The 16,353-nt window shown below is 41.9% G+C and overlaps 2 protein-coding genes and 1 long non-coding RNA gene across 4 annotated transcripts; 2 read left to right on the forward strand and 1 right to left on the reverse strand.

Annotated features, from left to right (window-relative positions):
- Nucleotides 1–573: 573 nt before the first annotated feature.
- Nucleotides 574–1,352, forward strand: LOC113160875. The gene is made up of 2 exons (XR_003298718.1): nucleotides 574–715; nucleotides 904–1,352. It is a non-coding gene; the product is annotated as an uncharacterized LOC113160875 (long non-coding RNA).
- Nucleotides 1,353–1,678: 326 nt separating this feature from the next.
- LOC113160732 (soluble guanylate cyclase 88E-like) lies at nucleotides 1,679–10,109 on the reverse strand. Its single transcript, XM_026358134.1, has 19 exons — nucleotides 10,059–10,109; nucleotides 9,709–9,920; nucleotides 9,378–9,518; nucleotides 8,773–8,912; nucleotides 8,468–8,602; nucleotides 8,234–8,357; nucleotides 8,022–8,141; nucleotides 7,735–7,819; nucleotides 7,287–7,373; nucleotides 6,003–6,120; nucleotides 5,285–5,414; nucleotides 4,946–5,092; nucleotides 4,389–4,535; nucleotides 4,156–4,312; nucleotides 3,965–4,074; nucleotides 3,783–3,872; nucleotides 2,863–3,021; nucleotides 2,618–2,755; nucleotides 1,679–2,514 (listed from the first exon to the last, which is right to left on the reverse strand). The coding sequence occupies exons 2-19, from the start codon at nucleotides 9,826–9,828 to the stop codon at nucleotides 2,362–2,364; spliced, it is 2,301 nt and encodes a 766-aa protein (XP_026213919.1). The 5' UTR covers nucleotides 9,829–9,920; nucleotides 10,059–10,109; the 3' UTR covers nucleotides 1,679–2,361.
- A 1,614-nt stretch (nucleotides 10,110–11,723) lies between these two features.
- On the forward strand, nucleotides 11,724–16,247 carry myoz3a (myozenin 3a). Of its 2 annotated transcripts, none has more exons than XM_026358283.1 (6): nucleotides 11,724–11,832; nucleotides 12,312–12,379; nucleotides 13,310–13,473; nucleotides 14,018–14,171; nucleotides 14,785–14,968; nucleotides 15,762–16,247. In XM_026358283.1, exons 2-6 carry the CDS (start codon nucleotides 12,316–12,318, stop codon nucleotides 15,943–15,945), a joined length of 750 nt encoding a protein of 249 aa, XP_026214068.1. In that variant the 5' UTR covers nucleotides 11,724–11,832; nucleotides 12,312–12,315; the 3' UTR covers nucleotides 15,946–16,247. The 2 variants fall into 2 exon arrangements, with proteins under 2 accessions (XP_026214068.1, XP_026214069.1); XM_026358284.1 differs by having other exon boundaries at nucleotides 14,018–14,099.
- Nucleotides 16,248–16,353: the final 106 nt, after the last annotated feature.

Below are 16,353 nucleotides of genomic sequence, written 5' to 3' on the forward strand. Positions count from 1 at the left end.
TGAGTCATCTCCATGGAGATGAAAAATTGGAGTAAGGCCTAAAACATTTTTTTAGGCATCAACTCCTGTTGAGGGAGCACAGCAGGGGGGTGTGGGACCAATTACTATTTGTACTAAGGGATTGTCGTGGCTGTTTGAAAGAGACCAGACGGCTCAGGAGCTGGGCTGATGGGGAGATGAGTTTGCGTTTTGCAATGTGTTGCTCAGTGCTGCTTCTTCTACCAACAGGTGGCAGTGTTAGAGAGGCTGAATCATCTCCCGGACTGATGAAGAGACTCTGCTCTCTACAAATGAGTGATTTGACACACTCAAATTTCACTAATTCTGCTTTCTGTTCCAAAGACCATGTTTGATTTGGCAGATACTTGTATCCTGCACAGTGTCAGACAGAAGATAACCTATAAAATGATAGATTTAAATGACATGTTGTGATTTGGTTAATGTAGTCGCAGCTCTGTACATATTTTAATTTCCCTGCGTTTCCATCTGTTCAAAACCGCTGAAGAACATTTGTACACTTAATCTGAAGGTGATATGATGTCAGTTAGTGTTGCCAGGGCAACCCCCTCTGTTATTTGTGGTCCACTAGCCACATCTCGTCTTCAGTCCAGCCCTCCCTCTCTGTTCCTCCATTTCTTTCAAGCTCTGCTCATCAAAAGAAAGCCTGAGTCCTGCTAAAAGGGAGAGACTGGACAACAGCGCGGCAACAACACGGGTAAGAACTAAACACTGTGATTGGTTGTCTGAAAGATAAACTCAACATTGTACAAAATTTTTTTAAACTGATCACTAATTATTTTATGCGGTTTGTTCTCATCATTTTCTGAGAGTTGATTTATCGTTTGATTCTTGTTATCTAATTCCTTTTGTGGTAAACAAAATTAAAATCTGTTTTCCTTTAAGGCTACAACAAAGTATCACCAAGCCACTAAGGACACACATCCTCCCATCATGCCACAAGTTGCCCACCAGTTGCCCATAGTGACTAGTGAGCCCAGTTTCAGTGCTACTACTCGAACAACCTTCATGACCACCACCACTCTGCTTCCGTGGGAGGAGTTGCACATGCAAGTGCACACCATCCTGATTGTTGTGATTTTTTGTGTGGTCTGCTTCCTGCTCCTGCTGGCTTTCTTCTATGCCTTCTGCTTCCATTGTTCCATCAGTTCAACGCCTAAAGACACAGGCACTGGATGCAGCATAGATCGTGAGGACGCCACCTATAAGTGCAGTTCTTCTGATAATCAGTCAGTGGGGAACATTGTCTGACTGAAACAGTGTGAATCAGTGTATTTTTGTTAGGATTACTATGTCCTTGCTGATTGTGGATGTGTGTTGTGTGTACCAGAAAGCAGATTGTTAGAAAAAAGGGTTTACTCTTGTAACAGGATCATTAGACAATCGCCAAACACGATAAATGTAATGAAAGATTGTTTCTTTATTTCACTGGAGTTTAATTGAGATCCAGGTGCACATGCATACATGTCACATGGGCACAACACACAATGAAGTCACATCCATGCAACCATATCTACTGAGAAGTGCATTAAATAAAAAGTGTAAAATATATGCAAATGTAAATGTGAGTGTGAATGCCAGTAATTTTGAGTGACAAGACAAACAATAACAAACCAAGCTACATATGACTCATCAATCATTTCTCTTTATTTTCACCGAGCTGACAAGCGTTTACATTGTGCAAAGGCTGTGTGCTTGACAAGACTGATGTAGAACAATGAATGCAGACATGCAATATAAAGGAGAGAGGCGGGAGAGGGACAGAGGAGTGATTTCACACGGGCCGAAAATGAGATGACAAATCTACAAGGTGCGGTAGAACAACAGAGCAGGATATTACTGAGTTTGTCTCCATCCAAACCACATGGTACCACTATTTGGTACTAAAACATATTACACAGTGGGTACACAGGAAATTTCTTACTGTTGACTTTTTAGTGGCAATTTCTTTGAGATGACTGATGTGAGGTATTAAGTGGAGAAATGTTGGCTCCCTCACAGAGCTGATAGAGCTCTGAAGCAGCTGTTCAAAATGATCAAAGTGTAAAATTAACATTTATGGCTGCGAGTGATTTTTGTATTGCCACTGTTGACTTTATTGTTCAAAACCACACAAGGCCCCTAAAGATTTTAGGCATTACAGTCTAGTCCATGTATAAATCTGTCATCAGATGTGTGTCATGCCATCACCACAAGAACACCTCCAAAAACACAAAATAACAAACAGCAGATGCCAGATTCCTATCCAGCATTTAGCCTAACAACTTAAAGGGAGCCACTCACATCATTTACTGCCTACAGTGTCAGCTAGCATCTGTTTGGGTACTAGTACCATGTTGTAGTTTATGACACAGAGCACATGGCGCTCTTAGAGCATCGGGAGTCACAGGAGCTGTCACGGGACTCCATGATGGAGTTTCTGTCATCAGACTCAGGTGAGTCCATCTCTAGGTGAGAGTCCTGGAGTCCGTCCTGCAAACCGTCTTTATAGTGGGACTGTGGAATAGAAAATATCAGTACTAACAACTGATAGAAAGTCAGGAAGGAGCTATAAGTTAGTTCAATCAGAGTCATTAAAAGACCAGATATTGCATCTCACCTTATGAACAGACATCTCCTCCACCCGGCATTCCTCCATCGACTCCTCCAGAGAATGGCCTGAAATCTCCAGCTTGGTGCGATGGGAGCGAATAGACTTGACGTCATCCTCGTCCTCCCCCGCCACCAGAGGGAAAACCTGAGGGCAGTAAGACTCAAGTAATCAGAGATGATGATGATGATGATGGTAGAATTGAAGCAAACAAGAGTGTACACCACTCAAGCATGTCTTAAGTGAAGTTTTACCAGTCCCTCCTCATCCCCTGTTGTCTCAGGCCCGGAGATGGTCGCCTTGCTGATGGCCTTACTGATGGTCTGGGTCTCAAACTGAGGACACGCTGCCTGAGCATTTCCATCTTTGTCCCTCTTACCTTTTAGCCAGTAGGTCTCAATTTCAACATTTCCCTAAAAATGGATGATTGAGAAATAAAACCAGAGCAGCGACAGTCACAGGACATAAAGATGTCTGATACAGCCGAAATACCCAAAGGGCTTCTGTGATGGAGGGGAGTAAAAAGGCAGGTGGCAGATTTTCAAGTTCCCTGATGAAAAATGAGTCACTTTTACTTTCTGGAGATTGGCACCTGTAATCAGCAACTTCAGAAACCTTTGGGAGTCATCTTGCTGGCATTATCAACCTCAAATGTACAACATGTACAGCCTCAAAGTCAGAGCCACTGATAAAATAGACTGGCAAATCAACAAGCAAGCTGCAATTATCAGCTCTGAATACTAAGTGTGCTGAATCCCCAGAGCCAAAACATTGTAAGTTTTTATTATATATATATTTTCTTAGATTTATGCACAAATCCTCCATTAGCACAGATTACAGCCTGAGCGTTGGGTCTTATGTAGGTTCTGCAGTGTGTGAAGATAACACACATGCACTTTATACTTTTTTAAGCATCTTAAGTATTTATTGGGTTTTTTTATCCAGTGTGTTTTATTAAGATATGAGTATATGAGTATATGTGCATCTATGCGTGCTCTGTTGCACATACTTTGATTCCTCTGCCAGGGAAAAAGTCCTTTCAATTGAATTAAATAGAGCTGAGTATGATTCATATGTTCTCCAGCAAATTACATTTAATTACACGTTGTCATAATGTCTAAGTGAATGTAATGGGATGGCTGTAGTTGCCATGGTGACTGGTTTGATCCCTGACCTTGATAGTAATGATGCCCCTTCTTTCGAAGATGAAGTGACTTCCTTTCAGGTGCTCATAGGTGGCACTGCTGAGCTGAATGTGCATCTCCTGATGGAGACCAAGAGTGACAAGTCAAAGCCAAACAGAAAAGGTCAGTTTTCATTTTTTAGCCTCTCGTGTTCATTCATCATGCTATCCACCTTTCCGTTGCTCTCCATGGCAGAAGCCGTGTGAACCGTGTCACCGTGCAGACCGTAACGGGGCATCTTATGGCCTACCACACCCGCCACAACCATCCCAGAGTGGATCCCTGAAACCAGGACAACAGTAATGTTCACTCAGATCCACACTGACATAATCACACTGAAAGCCTCACACACTCTCTACCCACCCACACGGATCTGTATATTGTTGCCATTAGATGGGTCTTTTAGGTGATCTATGGAGCGCACCATGTCTAGAGCCATGTCACAGATGTTATGAGCATGGTATTTGGTTTTCTCTGGAGCCCCAGCAACCACCATGTAGGCATCTCCAATAGTCTCAACCTGAAAAAAGGTAAGCAGCAGCTTTTACTCTGTGTATAAACTTCATCAGAGAGACGGGAATCGCAAAAACACAAACCTTGAAGACGCGGTGCTTCTCGCTGAGGGTGTCAAACAGCGTGTACATGGTGTTGAGCATGGAGACCACCTGCATTGGGGTGATGTGGCTACAAATGCGAGTAAATCCCACTACATCACTGAAGAGAATAGTTACATCTGGGAACACCTGGGAGGAGTGAGATAAGAGAGTTTCTGAGCAAGCAGGTTAATGTACTGCAAACACACACGCACAGACATGAGGGAGGCGGGCATTCATGGGACGTTTTTGATGTCTGCCCTGTTTTGGACCACCAGGTGCAAGACTTCAGAGGATTTCTATTGATGTGTGTGTTTGGGTGCCCAGCCATTATGTTCGCTGGGTAAATAAAAAATGTCATAGATGCTAAATTGAATTTTTAATCAGACAATCTTGCCAAATTTTAACCACTTTCATACATGAGTGTGAGGTAAAAAGCATTATATTAAATGACTAAATGCCATATTTTACTGCTCTGGTGGACTCGATGGTGGAGGATTTGATGTAATGCACAAACAAATATTATTGCCACTGTATATAGCATCATCTATACTCCTGACCTCACAAGTATTTACAGCAGGCTCTCCTTTGCGCAGCCTTTTGGCCACTGGCTTTGGAATCATTCTGTATAGAAGGTCATCAGTCTTCTTCATCTCATAGTCCAACATCTTCATGCTCTCCTCCAGCTTACTGGACTTCTTTTGCTCCTGCACACACAATGAGGCAGAAAAACAATGAGTGAGTTTGCATCTGTTTCTTTCACCTCGGGTCCGCAGGCGGTAGGTGATCTAGGGTTGCTAGACTGAAAGAAGGGCTCCAGAGCATCTTTGCATAATGCAGAGCGACAAGTGAGCTAATCACACACATCTAAAATGCAGCTGCACTTCGGCTCACAGAACCTGTATGAGAGCTCTCTTCAGCTCCTCTGACTGCTGTGTCCCCGCCAGCACCAGGTCTCTGCTGGAGTCGTGCATGCTCAGGTCATTGATGTACAGGCCAGTCTTAAACATAGCACTCAAACTCTCCATCCTGCACACACACACACACACACACAATCAAAGTGAGAAAAATTATATACATGTTTTTTTTAACAAAATGAATAACATGTACCAAAACAATGCACTTAGAAATAAAAAAACAATAGCAGTATCTGAAAAAGCAGGAATTAAAAAACAGTAACTCTGAAAAACATCAATTTTATTTACCACCGTATTATTAATCTACGTAGCATTTAACATTACAGGATATTTGTCCATATGCAGGCTTAAGGTCATTTACTTGCAAAACAAAATATTTTAGAGGAGAAGGGAGGTGTTTTGCTAATGCACTCTGTGGAAAACACTCTCAGTTGCAAATGGGTTCCCATTAGGCTCACAAGAGCTGCACTGTCTGATTACAAGCTAATTAGCAGCTCATTTCATGCATGGTAAGTGTTGGTAGAATGGGCCCCTGATTTGATTCACTGCCCGGGCTTTTATTTGCAGCCTCGTAATTCAGTTTAGCTCTTGCTGCTTTTTCGAATGTTTTACTTTTCAACCGCAGTGTTTTAATAAAGATCTGTGTCTGTGTTTGTGTGTGTGTGTGTGTGTGTGTTAGTGTGTGTGGGGAGAGGCTCACACAGGGGTTCCCAGGAAGATGATGGACTCCCACTCTGGCATGTATCTCATTTGTCCTTTTAGTTTGAGGCAACGGCTCCCATCGCCCCAGCTCTCCATTGCATTAGCACTGTTACCATCTAAAAGAGGAGCACATTCAAATGCCAACAAGATAAGTATTTAATGGTGAAATTTCAGCAGTAGATAATAACTGCTCTGTGCTAACAATGTCATTCTAATGGATTTAGCAATTTAGCACTTTAAAGGAACAGTTCAACATTTTGGGAAACATAAAAGGTTCTCTAAAAGCATTGCAAAGGTATAATTACTTCACACTGGAAGAAACGAACAACAGCAACGTTACTCTAGAAAGAAATCTAGTTTGGACAACTATAGCTAATTTGAAGTAACTAAGAAACTAGAAAAGATCATTTGACAATATAGAGATGAAATGAAATCATATTAACAAATACAACAAAGGTCACACAAGATGTTGTCATAGATAAACTATATATGAACTGTATATAAACCATATATAAACCAAAATAATTACAATGCCTCATGGAGACGTGTCAGCTTTGATTCTTATACCATGTTCATCAGTCTGACACCTTCCTCCCAGAAACTACAGTCCAGGCGGGGGTAATACACAAAGCATGATTATTCATTTGTGCTCCTCTGAACATTTGTTAATACATCTACCTCTTAATAATAAAACTAATGGGCATAGTTCAAACTGTGTTGATCTACTGCTTCAAAGAGCTGGGTATGTTGAAATTACCCAGACCTAAAACAATCCTCTCCCTATTTGTAGTTGAAGTAGTTAACACCACTAAAGCATACTCTTATGTTCAACGTGACGCTAAATAAAACCAGCAAATGATTAGTGCAGCTCTGTATAAAGGATAAAGACTAGCATGTCTCTGTCTAAAGGTAACGATTAATAGTTTGCGGTGGGGTTTTGTGCTTTTTTTGGACGAGAGCAGCGACTTCCTCGAGTGTCCTCTGGTCTCCTGGCAGCTGCACAATGAAAAAAATAACTCCAGAAAGCGTTTGCTCCAGGCCACGAAAGAATCCTGCACATAATTAGTTCTGTCTCTTTTTATTTAATTTCTCATTAACTCAACAATATTTAACAAGAAAGACAAAAAAAACTGTATTTCCCAAAATATCAAATGATTCCTTTAAACTGACATTCATTTGCATTTTAATGTGTATAAATCTACTATATAGTACACTTTTGAATATTAAAGTCTGACTGCTCAGGCCCTGAGACGTATCTTTTAGATAACAGAACGGTTATGACCTTTGTAATCATCTCCAATAATAGACTGGAAAGCCATGAGCTCCACATCTACGTCAGCAGAGCGATTGGCATTTTCATAATCAGAATCTGTGGAAAAGCACAGCAAATCATCAGAGGCGTGAACATGTGCAACCCTTCACCCATGCCAAATGGGGATGGGATCAGTTCCATTAAGTCAATCAATTGAAATTGAATCAAGACATCAAACAATTCCATTTCAGCAACTGCAACACCTTCTGACCTCACAACTTTAATTTCAGCAGCAGTTTTCAAAGCTCTCACACAAGAACAGACATCCATCTCACTGCACACTTGCTCTTTTTTACTTAATGAACCTGATTGTGTCTTTTGTGTCTGACTACAGTGAAATTGATCTGACCACAAGCCAGCGAGTCCTTGCCCATTAGACACACACCCCTGCGACTGTTTACATGGCTCCCACTCTTACTCTGGACTCGATTGTGAAGGTTCCTCTCTCTCTTCACAGGCTCCTTGGACATGATCTCAAACAGGTTGTTGGGGTGGGAGATTATCTGTGCACAGATTACTAAATCAACACTTGTCAGCATTCTATTTAAAAGTAATATTTAAAGGTGCATTGTTTCACCAGCACTGCCGATGTTCCATAAAGAGGATTGATGCATGACTAAAACTGAAAAAGGGTCATTGTAAAGGTTCAATATCCTTTTTTCTGCAACTGTATACTATACATATCAAATGAAGAGGTGTCATTACCATGTTCCAGGTGAACTCCACCAGGGGGCGAGCCAGCAAGAACGCATCATTGATCTTCTTCCCATCTAGATCAGGGAAGACTGTAGCCAGACCTGAGCCTACATTGTGCACAACCATGTCCTGAAGAATCAAAGAATGACTGTCTGTTAATGCATTATTTCATTTATTAACTGTTCTGGGGAAATAAATGAGGATAGCTCAGATAAGATTACCTGTCTGAAAACAATGTTAAAGGGGAAGACCTCAAAGAAGAAGTCTGAGGTAATGGGCAGAATCTCCTGCTCCTCCTCATCCTCTTTCATGATGTAGCGATAGGCTGAGTTGTCAAAGTTCAGCCTGCACAGAACCACAGCTTTCTAAAATTTCAAGCTGAGTATACAAAGTGGTGGAGTAGGTTTTCAGTATTTGAAAAACTTTTGTGTGTGTCTGTGTGTACATGTATGTACCTCATTGTGACATGGGAGTAGTCTCCGACCATCTGCTCTGACAGCACCTCCACATGGATGTCAGTGTCGTAGAACTGTTTCCCCATCTGCCTCAGCTGACCCATGGCGTAGTGCAGGTAGCCTTTACGTTTACTCCTGCACATCACAAAGGAAGAAAATTCAATATCTTTCGATGGAGCCTAATGGCACAGCTCTCAATAATTTTGCTCTGTTCTTCCATTTTTATGTGTGATGTCTGATAGCGTATGCATTTCCCCCCCTCCAGCCTCCTCTAACCCTCCGGGCCCCTCATTCTTGTCTCAGACCTGTAGTGGAGGGTGACTCCAGTGGCAGACTCCTCCTGGCAGAAGAAGGTCGGAGGTTGGACCTTGGGGTAGCTGAAGCGCAGGTATTCATGGAGGTTGTCAAGGCCATTGACAAAGTCGCGCACATGACGCCCTAACACCTGAAAGCAAGGGCAGAGGGTGACAGCTCACATCTAAGATACTGGCTGTACCATTTTCATGGTATTCTTACAGGGAGTCACTGATCTTACAAGAATAGGTCAATATGCTGATCACAGGCAGAACTACTATGCTTGTGAAAACTAAATGTTCTGCAGCTCTGGAGGATGATGAACAGCTTGGCTTGTGATTTTGTGCTTGAGGCGAAACCTTTAAAAATGTAGACTCTTGACCGTATTGTTGCTGTGATTTCAGCCTTTGTTTTAACATCCATTCAATGTACAACTTGAAACTGACTGAAAATCACTGGAGTACCTTGTTCCCAATTTGCTTGAAAATGAAAAACAGCATTTGGCATCACAATAGAAGTGCTAGGGACACATACAATGCATTCATCTCTTTCCTCTTACAAAAAAAATTATGAGACAACACAGTTCTGACAGTTTCGAGTTGAGAACTTTTCTTACCTTGAGGATCCTGTCATAGCCGTACTTCCCTACAAAGCCCAGGAAGTAGACACCCCAGGAGTTCATCAACTCATTGTAGGGCGTACCTGTCACTCCACTGGCTGCCTTTGCAATGCGGGGAATCACACTCTCACTATACACCTGCAGACACACACACACACACACACAGATATTATCCCTTAAAATAGATTATATTGACAAGAAGGAATACAACAAAATCAGGCAAGGAGACGGTAACAATAAAAAAAATGTTGACATGGATACAGAAAACAATCTCACATGTATACAGCATTATGTCATATTATTCTTCTCAGGAGCACAGACACTATACCTGGTGGGTGACGAAGGAGTGTAACCTGACATCTGCTCTTTCTCTGACCAGCTTCCACACATCATCTCCGTATGACTCCTTGATGAAGTCATGAAGACTCTCGCACAGCAGCCCGTACATTATGTCTCCCTGGATTTAAGCTCGAGATGAGCGCTGTCAAGACAGCTCCCCAATGGACTGACTTCCAACAGACCTCCCGAAGGCACCTGTGACTGAAAAGGAAAAGTTCAGAACTATGATTTCTTCAGCGCTAGCAGCTGAATTTTAATGCATTTAGCTTTCAGCATGAAGCTATAAAAAGCCATGTGCTGAATGTTGCTGCTTTTGCTTTCTTCTGCTCTCAACATTACCTGTAGAGTTTTGATCTTCCTCATACAAGCCGGCTGAAAAAGGTTTCATCTGAAGGCCGGCAGGGCAAATGGTTTTAAAGGTGCCCTAATTATTCAAGAACCTCAGTATGAGTCTGTTGTTCTCGTGCCAGCTGTCAGTGCCTGATGGCTGAACACCTCTCTCTGTGTGACACGGACACGCTGCAGAAGTCATCTGTCAAACACAGATGACACCAGTCTCAAGGATTTAACCAGTTTTTATAACCTTTTCTTGTCATATTAAATCCATTTGCAATAAATTGTTGGTTAATCACCAAGGCTCTGTGTGATACAGACCCACACAAAAGCTCAGGTTTCCCTTATTAAAAGAAGGCCACTATTCACTGGTCACTACAGTGGACGGCTATTCTAAAGCTGCTCTTGTATATGCATATGTTAGGGTAAGGGTTAGTAGAGTCTTCGCTCTGTCTTTTTGTAGAAAACCCTAGAAACTACCAGGGTTACACTATATTATCTTCTGCTATTGGTCAAACGCATGTACATTTTGTTTGTAACTAAAATGAATAAGCTCAATTGCATTGCTTTTTTCATGCCTAGAGAGGAATAAAAAAAACACAAATCTTGGCTGGGGTTCTCATAATTCATGCATGAAAGGGTTCTACAAAGAGAAATGACTTTTTTACTTAACAAATATTCTTATAAAACCCTAATAAGCAGCAACTATTCAACTTCCACTGTGTGATGATTTTCAGCAACTCAGGATGACTCCACGTTTTCTTTTAAAGGCCTGGGGGCTCCCTACTGAGGGATAGTGGCATTTTGTAGTAGGGCAGGTGCAAAAATCGATATCCAATCTCTACAGGGATAAAGAAAATGTTTGTCCCTCTAGGTGCCCGCAGAGTTCAATGAATCAATTTGTGGGGGGAAAAAGCTTTCTGATAAAAACTAACTTGAGTTAAAAAATGGCAGCCAAATATAAAGTTAAAGGGCATCACTTCTACTGTAGCATTAAAAAGAGCTTTATGCAGAAACCAAAACTGGAGGTTCCCAGCGGTTGGTAAGTCAGTGAATAAATAAAAACACAATAGCAAAAACTTTGTTTTGTTATCCTACCTTTATGATACTAAATAACCAAGAGGTATGTAAAATACTCCTAACTTACAGCAGCTTGAAAAAGCAGACATCAAATTTCTCACACCATCAAAAGTGGAATAGTGAACAGAGTTTCACCTTTGACCCAAACCTGGAAAACAACCACACAACCTCCGATGAATGCTTACAATGCGTTTGTAAGCAACTAATGCACTGTTCAACAAAGCAATTATAAAAAACTATATTATATTATAAAGAGAAGAAGAAAGAAAAAGAAGAAATACAGATTATGTGTTTCTATGCTTGTTTTATGGAACGTCTGGATGCTTGGCCTCTCGTTTAGCTGTCACTGTCTGGTGAGCAGCTGTCGTGCGCACACATATACACAGAGGGGATCAGATTTTTATTATCTAAGAGGCCCGAGGTCAGGATGTAAATCGTTATACTCGCCCCTTCCCCTTAATCGCCCTTTATACCCCCTCAACACTCCCTCCATCCATCCTCACTCTCTTAGTCCTCTGCTAAAATAAACCCAGTGAGGTAACCACCCGAGGCATCCTGGGATGAGTTTTATACAGACTGTTACTTCTCTGCTGAGGAGTGTCGAAGTGGAGCACTGAAGCATCTCAGCTCCAGCAAGGGATCAACCACACAATCGCCCATATCCACTCTAACACCAACAACATACAGGCAGGAGACGCAGGTAAGGCCTAAAGAGAGAGGGGGGGGGTGACATAATGCTATGCTTATTGTCTGACTGAAAGGAGAGTTAGACGTGGAAGCCGCTCGGTGCTTTAATGAGCTGTAAATGGAGAACTTAGAAGAATCAGAAGAGGCAGCGCTGTGTGTAGCTGCACTGTGGTGTGACATGATCATTCCAGTTATACAAGACTTCATTGGCAACTAAGGATTTTCATTTTGGAGATCTAATCAAAACATCAGTAATAACGTTCATGAATCCCTCCTGACCAAATAAATGGCAGAAGAAACTTCATTACACTCAATTAACAAAATGGGGGTGATTAACATTTAACTTGTGATAGGCTACATACAGTATTTATCCACGGGACTGTGCTGTGCCAGCTTTTGTCACTAGATTAATGGAGAGTTGTGTTAATAGATTATGTATTAAAGTGTTATGCACTTTTATAACACAACTATAATGTAATGTGTCCATCTCAGGAAAATGATAAGGATGCAGTCCAGCTTTGGTGACGCGACCAAACAGAGGATGTTGCAAACTAAACGAGGTACGTGTCCTGTGCATGCATTGGCTTTGTTCCAGTGTATGTGAGATACTGGGACACACGACTAACTCAACTAAACTTTTTAGTTTACAAGTGCATAACGGTTTCCATTGTGTATTTACACCCAGATTTAACCTGCTATAGAGTGTGATCACAGTCAGGGCTGTCAGTTGTAACTGAACCAAACATTAAAGTCTGTTAGCATACTGCCTGGGGACACATGGTACACCCAAATCCCAGCAGAGCCCATGTGTTGTTGAAATTCTGCAAACACTCTAACAGGGACCATCCCAGTTGCACTGTGTGTTTTCCAGCACTGCCCGCCAGCTAGGCTTTGAAATCAAGTCCCCTAAACTCAGCAAAATGTGACTCCCACGACTGAATTTTACACAGGCCGATCAAAGCCAGCTCCTCTGGGATGGCATATGCCCAGATTTCCCCTAAAACTCATCATGTGCAAGAAAGAGGGCCATCCTTACGCGAGTCTTTCATCCAGAGATCCTATTTATATGCCTAGTTACCCATGCAACCTTGCACCACAACAAACATTACACGCCCCTTGACATCATCTCAAGGCTATTTCAGACCCTCTACGAAATAACATGAGACACTGAGCGAAATCTGTGCGGATACCAACTAAATGATGCTGCACATGCTTTAGCTTTTTCACATCAGCCCCACTCAGCTGTTGACAAGACATCAAAAAGACATCATGAATTTCCCAAGTGCCCTATTAGTCTGTGTTACTTTTTTCCAAATTTCTGGAAGTTGCTGCTGTTGAATAACTTCACCTAGATTCACCTTCTACCATATCACACACACACACACACACACCTGTGGCTTATAATAGTTTTACTTTGAAAACACATAGGGATATTGTGTCAGTGCCATCACTTATTCAGTTACCTCCATTTGTCTGTCATGTTGCACCAGGGGGTCTGAACCTGGGGAAGAAGATCAGCGTTCCAAAGGACGTGATGATGGAGGAGCTCAACCTTCCCTCTAATCGAGGGTCTCGCATGTTTCAGGAGAGACAGAGGAGAGTCGAAAGGTTCACGCTAGAGAACACCACCAATAATGCTTACAACACAAATAATGTAAGAAAACAACAAGCAGCACATAACATGTTTTTAATTTTTTTGGAGTGCATCAACAGACATTACCACAATAACAGTGTTTGAAAAATGGGGTAATCTGTCATAGATTTAATTCTTTCCACTTAAATCAAAAATTACAAAATTAATAAACCTGCATTCATAAACAAACACAGACAGCTACTGCGACGTCCTTTGTATGAAAATAAACCCAGTGATTTAGTGCTGCAGTTTTAAGAAGTTGGCAGATCCACGAGACACAAATAAAAATTCTTTAGTTTGGCTTCAAATTAAATACTTTGCACTTCTAATAATGGAACTAAATGGTGTCTTCTAACAGACCATCTGCCTTTTTAAAACTGGCACCTCTAGTTTCTTCAAACTTCTTAAAGCTGTCCCTAACCCACATAATGGGACACTTTCCGTATGCTGAGTAGCACCCAATCCAGATGAGAACGCTGAACTGAATGTGTAATGGTGTCCCTTTGATAATGTCTTTTACAATTTCTGTAAACACATGAACAGAGATCTAACTGTGTGCCATCAGGTCCATCTCGAGGCCATTAATCCCCCGCAGATCATCGCAGAACCACAGGGCGGAAAAGAGAACCAGGCTTTCTCCATCCCTGGTAAGCATAGTCTGGTCATGAATCTACAGAGGACTGTAGCAAAGAAGGGCTGTCCTGACATCCTCGCTCCAGGTAAATGATAACACACGATGAAGATGGGATTGCTAGTAGACTGCCTCAAGCCATAGGACTAGTTCACCGAAATGCTCGAGCAATGCATGGACACTGCATCACTTTGATCTGCCAGTATTCAACTTCCAGAATGAAAATGCACTGAGCAAATAAATTTGTTTTATTATCATCAGTGCCAGGAGCCTTGGCAGTTTGTAGAGAGCAATTACCTCTGAGCATCTTTGCTGAGTGCTGTTGTGTATTTGGCTTGACAGAAGGCACTGCTTACAGTCTGACTGACAGTAAGCTGAGCTCTGTTTATTATCAGGGATTCACACTGAGATCTAATTACTGTAGTTCCTGATGCAGACAGGAGTGACGTCAAATAGATTTGTATGTATATTTGATCTGCTGGTGCTTAGTTGGGGCTTCATTTTTTTGAAGTTATCAAATTAGTTTTTCGATTAGTTTAAAACCCAAGGATTATCCATTTTCTCAATACAAGGGGCTTTATTTTGTTTACTCTGAGTTTAATACATACAAAATAAGTGGCATTAAAGTAACACAGACTGCATTTAAACCCAGAGTGTTATGTCATTTTTAACCAGTCACATCGGACTGTTGTTTGTCTCAGGATATTCTGGCCCTCTCAAGAAAATTCCTCACGAGAAGTTCAACACAACAGTAATCCCCAAATCCTACTGCTCCCCGTGGAGGGAGGCTTTGGGAAACAATGAAGAACTCCTGAACAACCTCAATGCTCAGCTACCCCAGCTCCAACAAAGCCTACAGCCTGCCAACTACAGGTGCTTCAACAGGTAAATCTGCCTTTTCAACTGTGCTTTACCAGTCAATATAAAAATAAATTGTCAAGCTGGGAGCGTCATGGGCACTGAGACCCACCCGTCTTCAAATAGAACCAAAGATGATCTAGCCATGTATCCATCACCAGCATCCCTTCCCTCGGCTCCACTCCATGTTTCCACAGTTTGAAAATGAATCCAGTCTCTGGCTTGCACCTCCTTGGAGTGCGGCTGAGTGGTGGCTATTTTGATGGCTCTTGAAAGACGATCTACGGGGGGGGGGAGGCTGCGAGCTGTTAATTCCGCCTCAAGGCAGACTGCGCACGAAAGGGAATCACCTTTCTCATGGCACACAAGGAACTGCATCACACCAACAAGGCAGAAAAAGAGTTGAGCTTGGACAGATATAGCGTTTATGAAAGACAAACTCGGACTTTGTTCAATTAAGGTTGTCAATCAAATGATTTCTGCCAGCTAGTCTGGAACTGTATCCCCCAGTGGAGAGATCCGTTTATGCCCTGAGGATTATGATGAAATAATGAAGCCATAATTAAATCTGAACTCAACTAATGGTCAGAGCAGCTACACAAGTGGACGAGGTTGAATTCACCACACACCGTTTCTTTCCCCTCAATAGGATCTTGAGTTAAAATCAGAGGTGACTTGACGGACTATCATGTATCATATAAACGTTTTCCCTCTTCTTAGGAAGGAGTGTCAGACATGTGATACCCAGACCTCTGTTCTGCCAGGAACATAAAACACAATGCATTTAGCCTGTTGGTACAGACTGTTCTTTGTTTCTTAGATCTCCTATGCCATTTGGGGGCGCTATGGCCAGCAAGAGGGTGATACCAGTTATTCACTTTGAGGCAGTGGAATCCCAGAACCTGCCCGCCGTTGCTCTGGAACGCATGTGTCAACGACCCAACTTTAACAGAGCACCAAAGGGATGGGGAACTGATTACTGCCCTGAATCTAATGAACTATGAAAAAGGGCTGAAAAGCTGAAGACACTAACTAAGGCGATGCTTGTGTTAATTGTTGGCTACTGCAGGTGAAGAAAAAAAACAATAACAAACTTACTCCTGTTTGGCATACACTGACCACATTATTAGGTACAACTGTATAATCTAATGCTATCCAATCCAACAGTTCTGCCATGAATCCTACTTTTAGATTATAATTTCAGTTTTTATTGAAACTGACAGAAAGGAGATATGATTCTATGATATAGAAGGTTTAGGTATAAACAAGGTCTGACCGGCTGAGGCAGCACCTGATTGCTGTAATCTGTCAATGACCACAGTAAAGGTAAGACACGGACAATCAGTTTGACCTTGTTTCCTTTTTACCTTAAGTATCTCTCTCTCACACACACACACACACTTAAATCATTA

This window comes from Anabas testudineus, chromosome 10 (genome assembly GCF_900324465.2).
Source record: "Anabas testudineus chromosome 10, fAnaTes1.2, whole genome shotgun sequence".
NCBI classification, from domain to species: Eukaryota; Metazoa; Chordata; class Actinopteri; order Anabantiformes; family Anabantidae; genus Anabas; species Anabas testudineus.

Coding starts and splice junctions, on each gene's coding strand:
- LOC113160732 (XM_026358134.1), bottom strand. CDS start 9,828: ATGTACGGGCTGCTGTGCGAGAGTCTTCATGACTTCATCAAGGAGTCA. Junction 8,142..8,233: donor TTAACATTGTTTTCAGACAG/GTAATCTTATCT, acceptor TTGATTCTTCAG/GACATGGTTGTGCACAATGT. Junction 4,313..4,388: donor AGAAGCACCGCGTCTTCAAG/GTTTGTGTTTTT, acceptor ACCTTTTTTCAG/GTTGAGACTATTGGAGATGC.
- myoz3a (XM_026358283.1), top strand. CDS start 12,316: ATGATAAGGATGCAGTCCAGCTTTGGTGACGCGACCAAACAGAGGATG. Junction 12,380..13,309: donor GATGTTGCAAACTAAACGAG/GTACGTGTCCTG, acceptor ATGTTGCACCAG/GGGGTCTGAACCTGGGGAAG. Junction 14,172..14,784: donor TCCTGACATCCTCGCTCCAG/GTAAATGATAAC, acceptor TGTTTGTCTCAG/GATATTCTGGCCCTCTCAAG.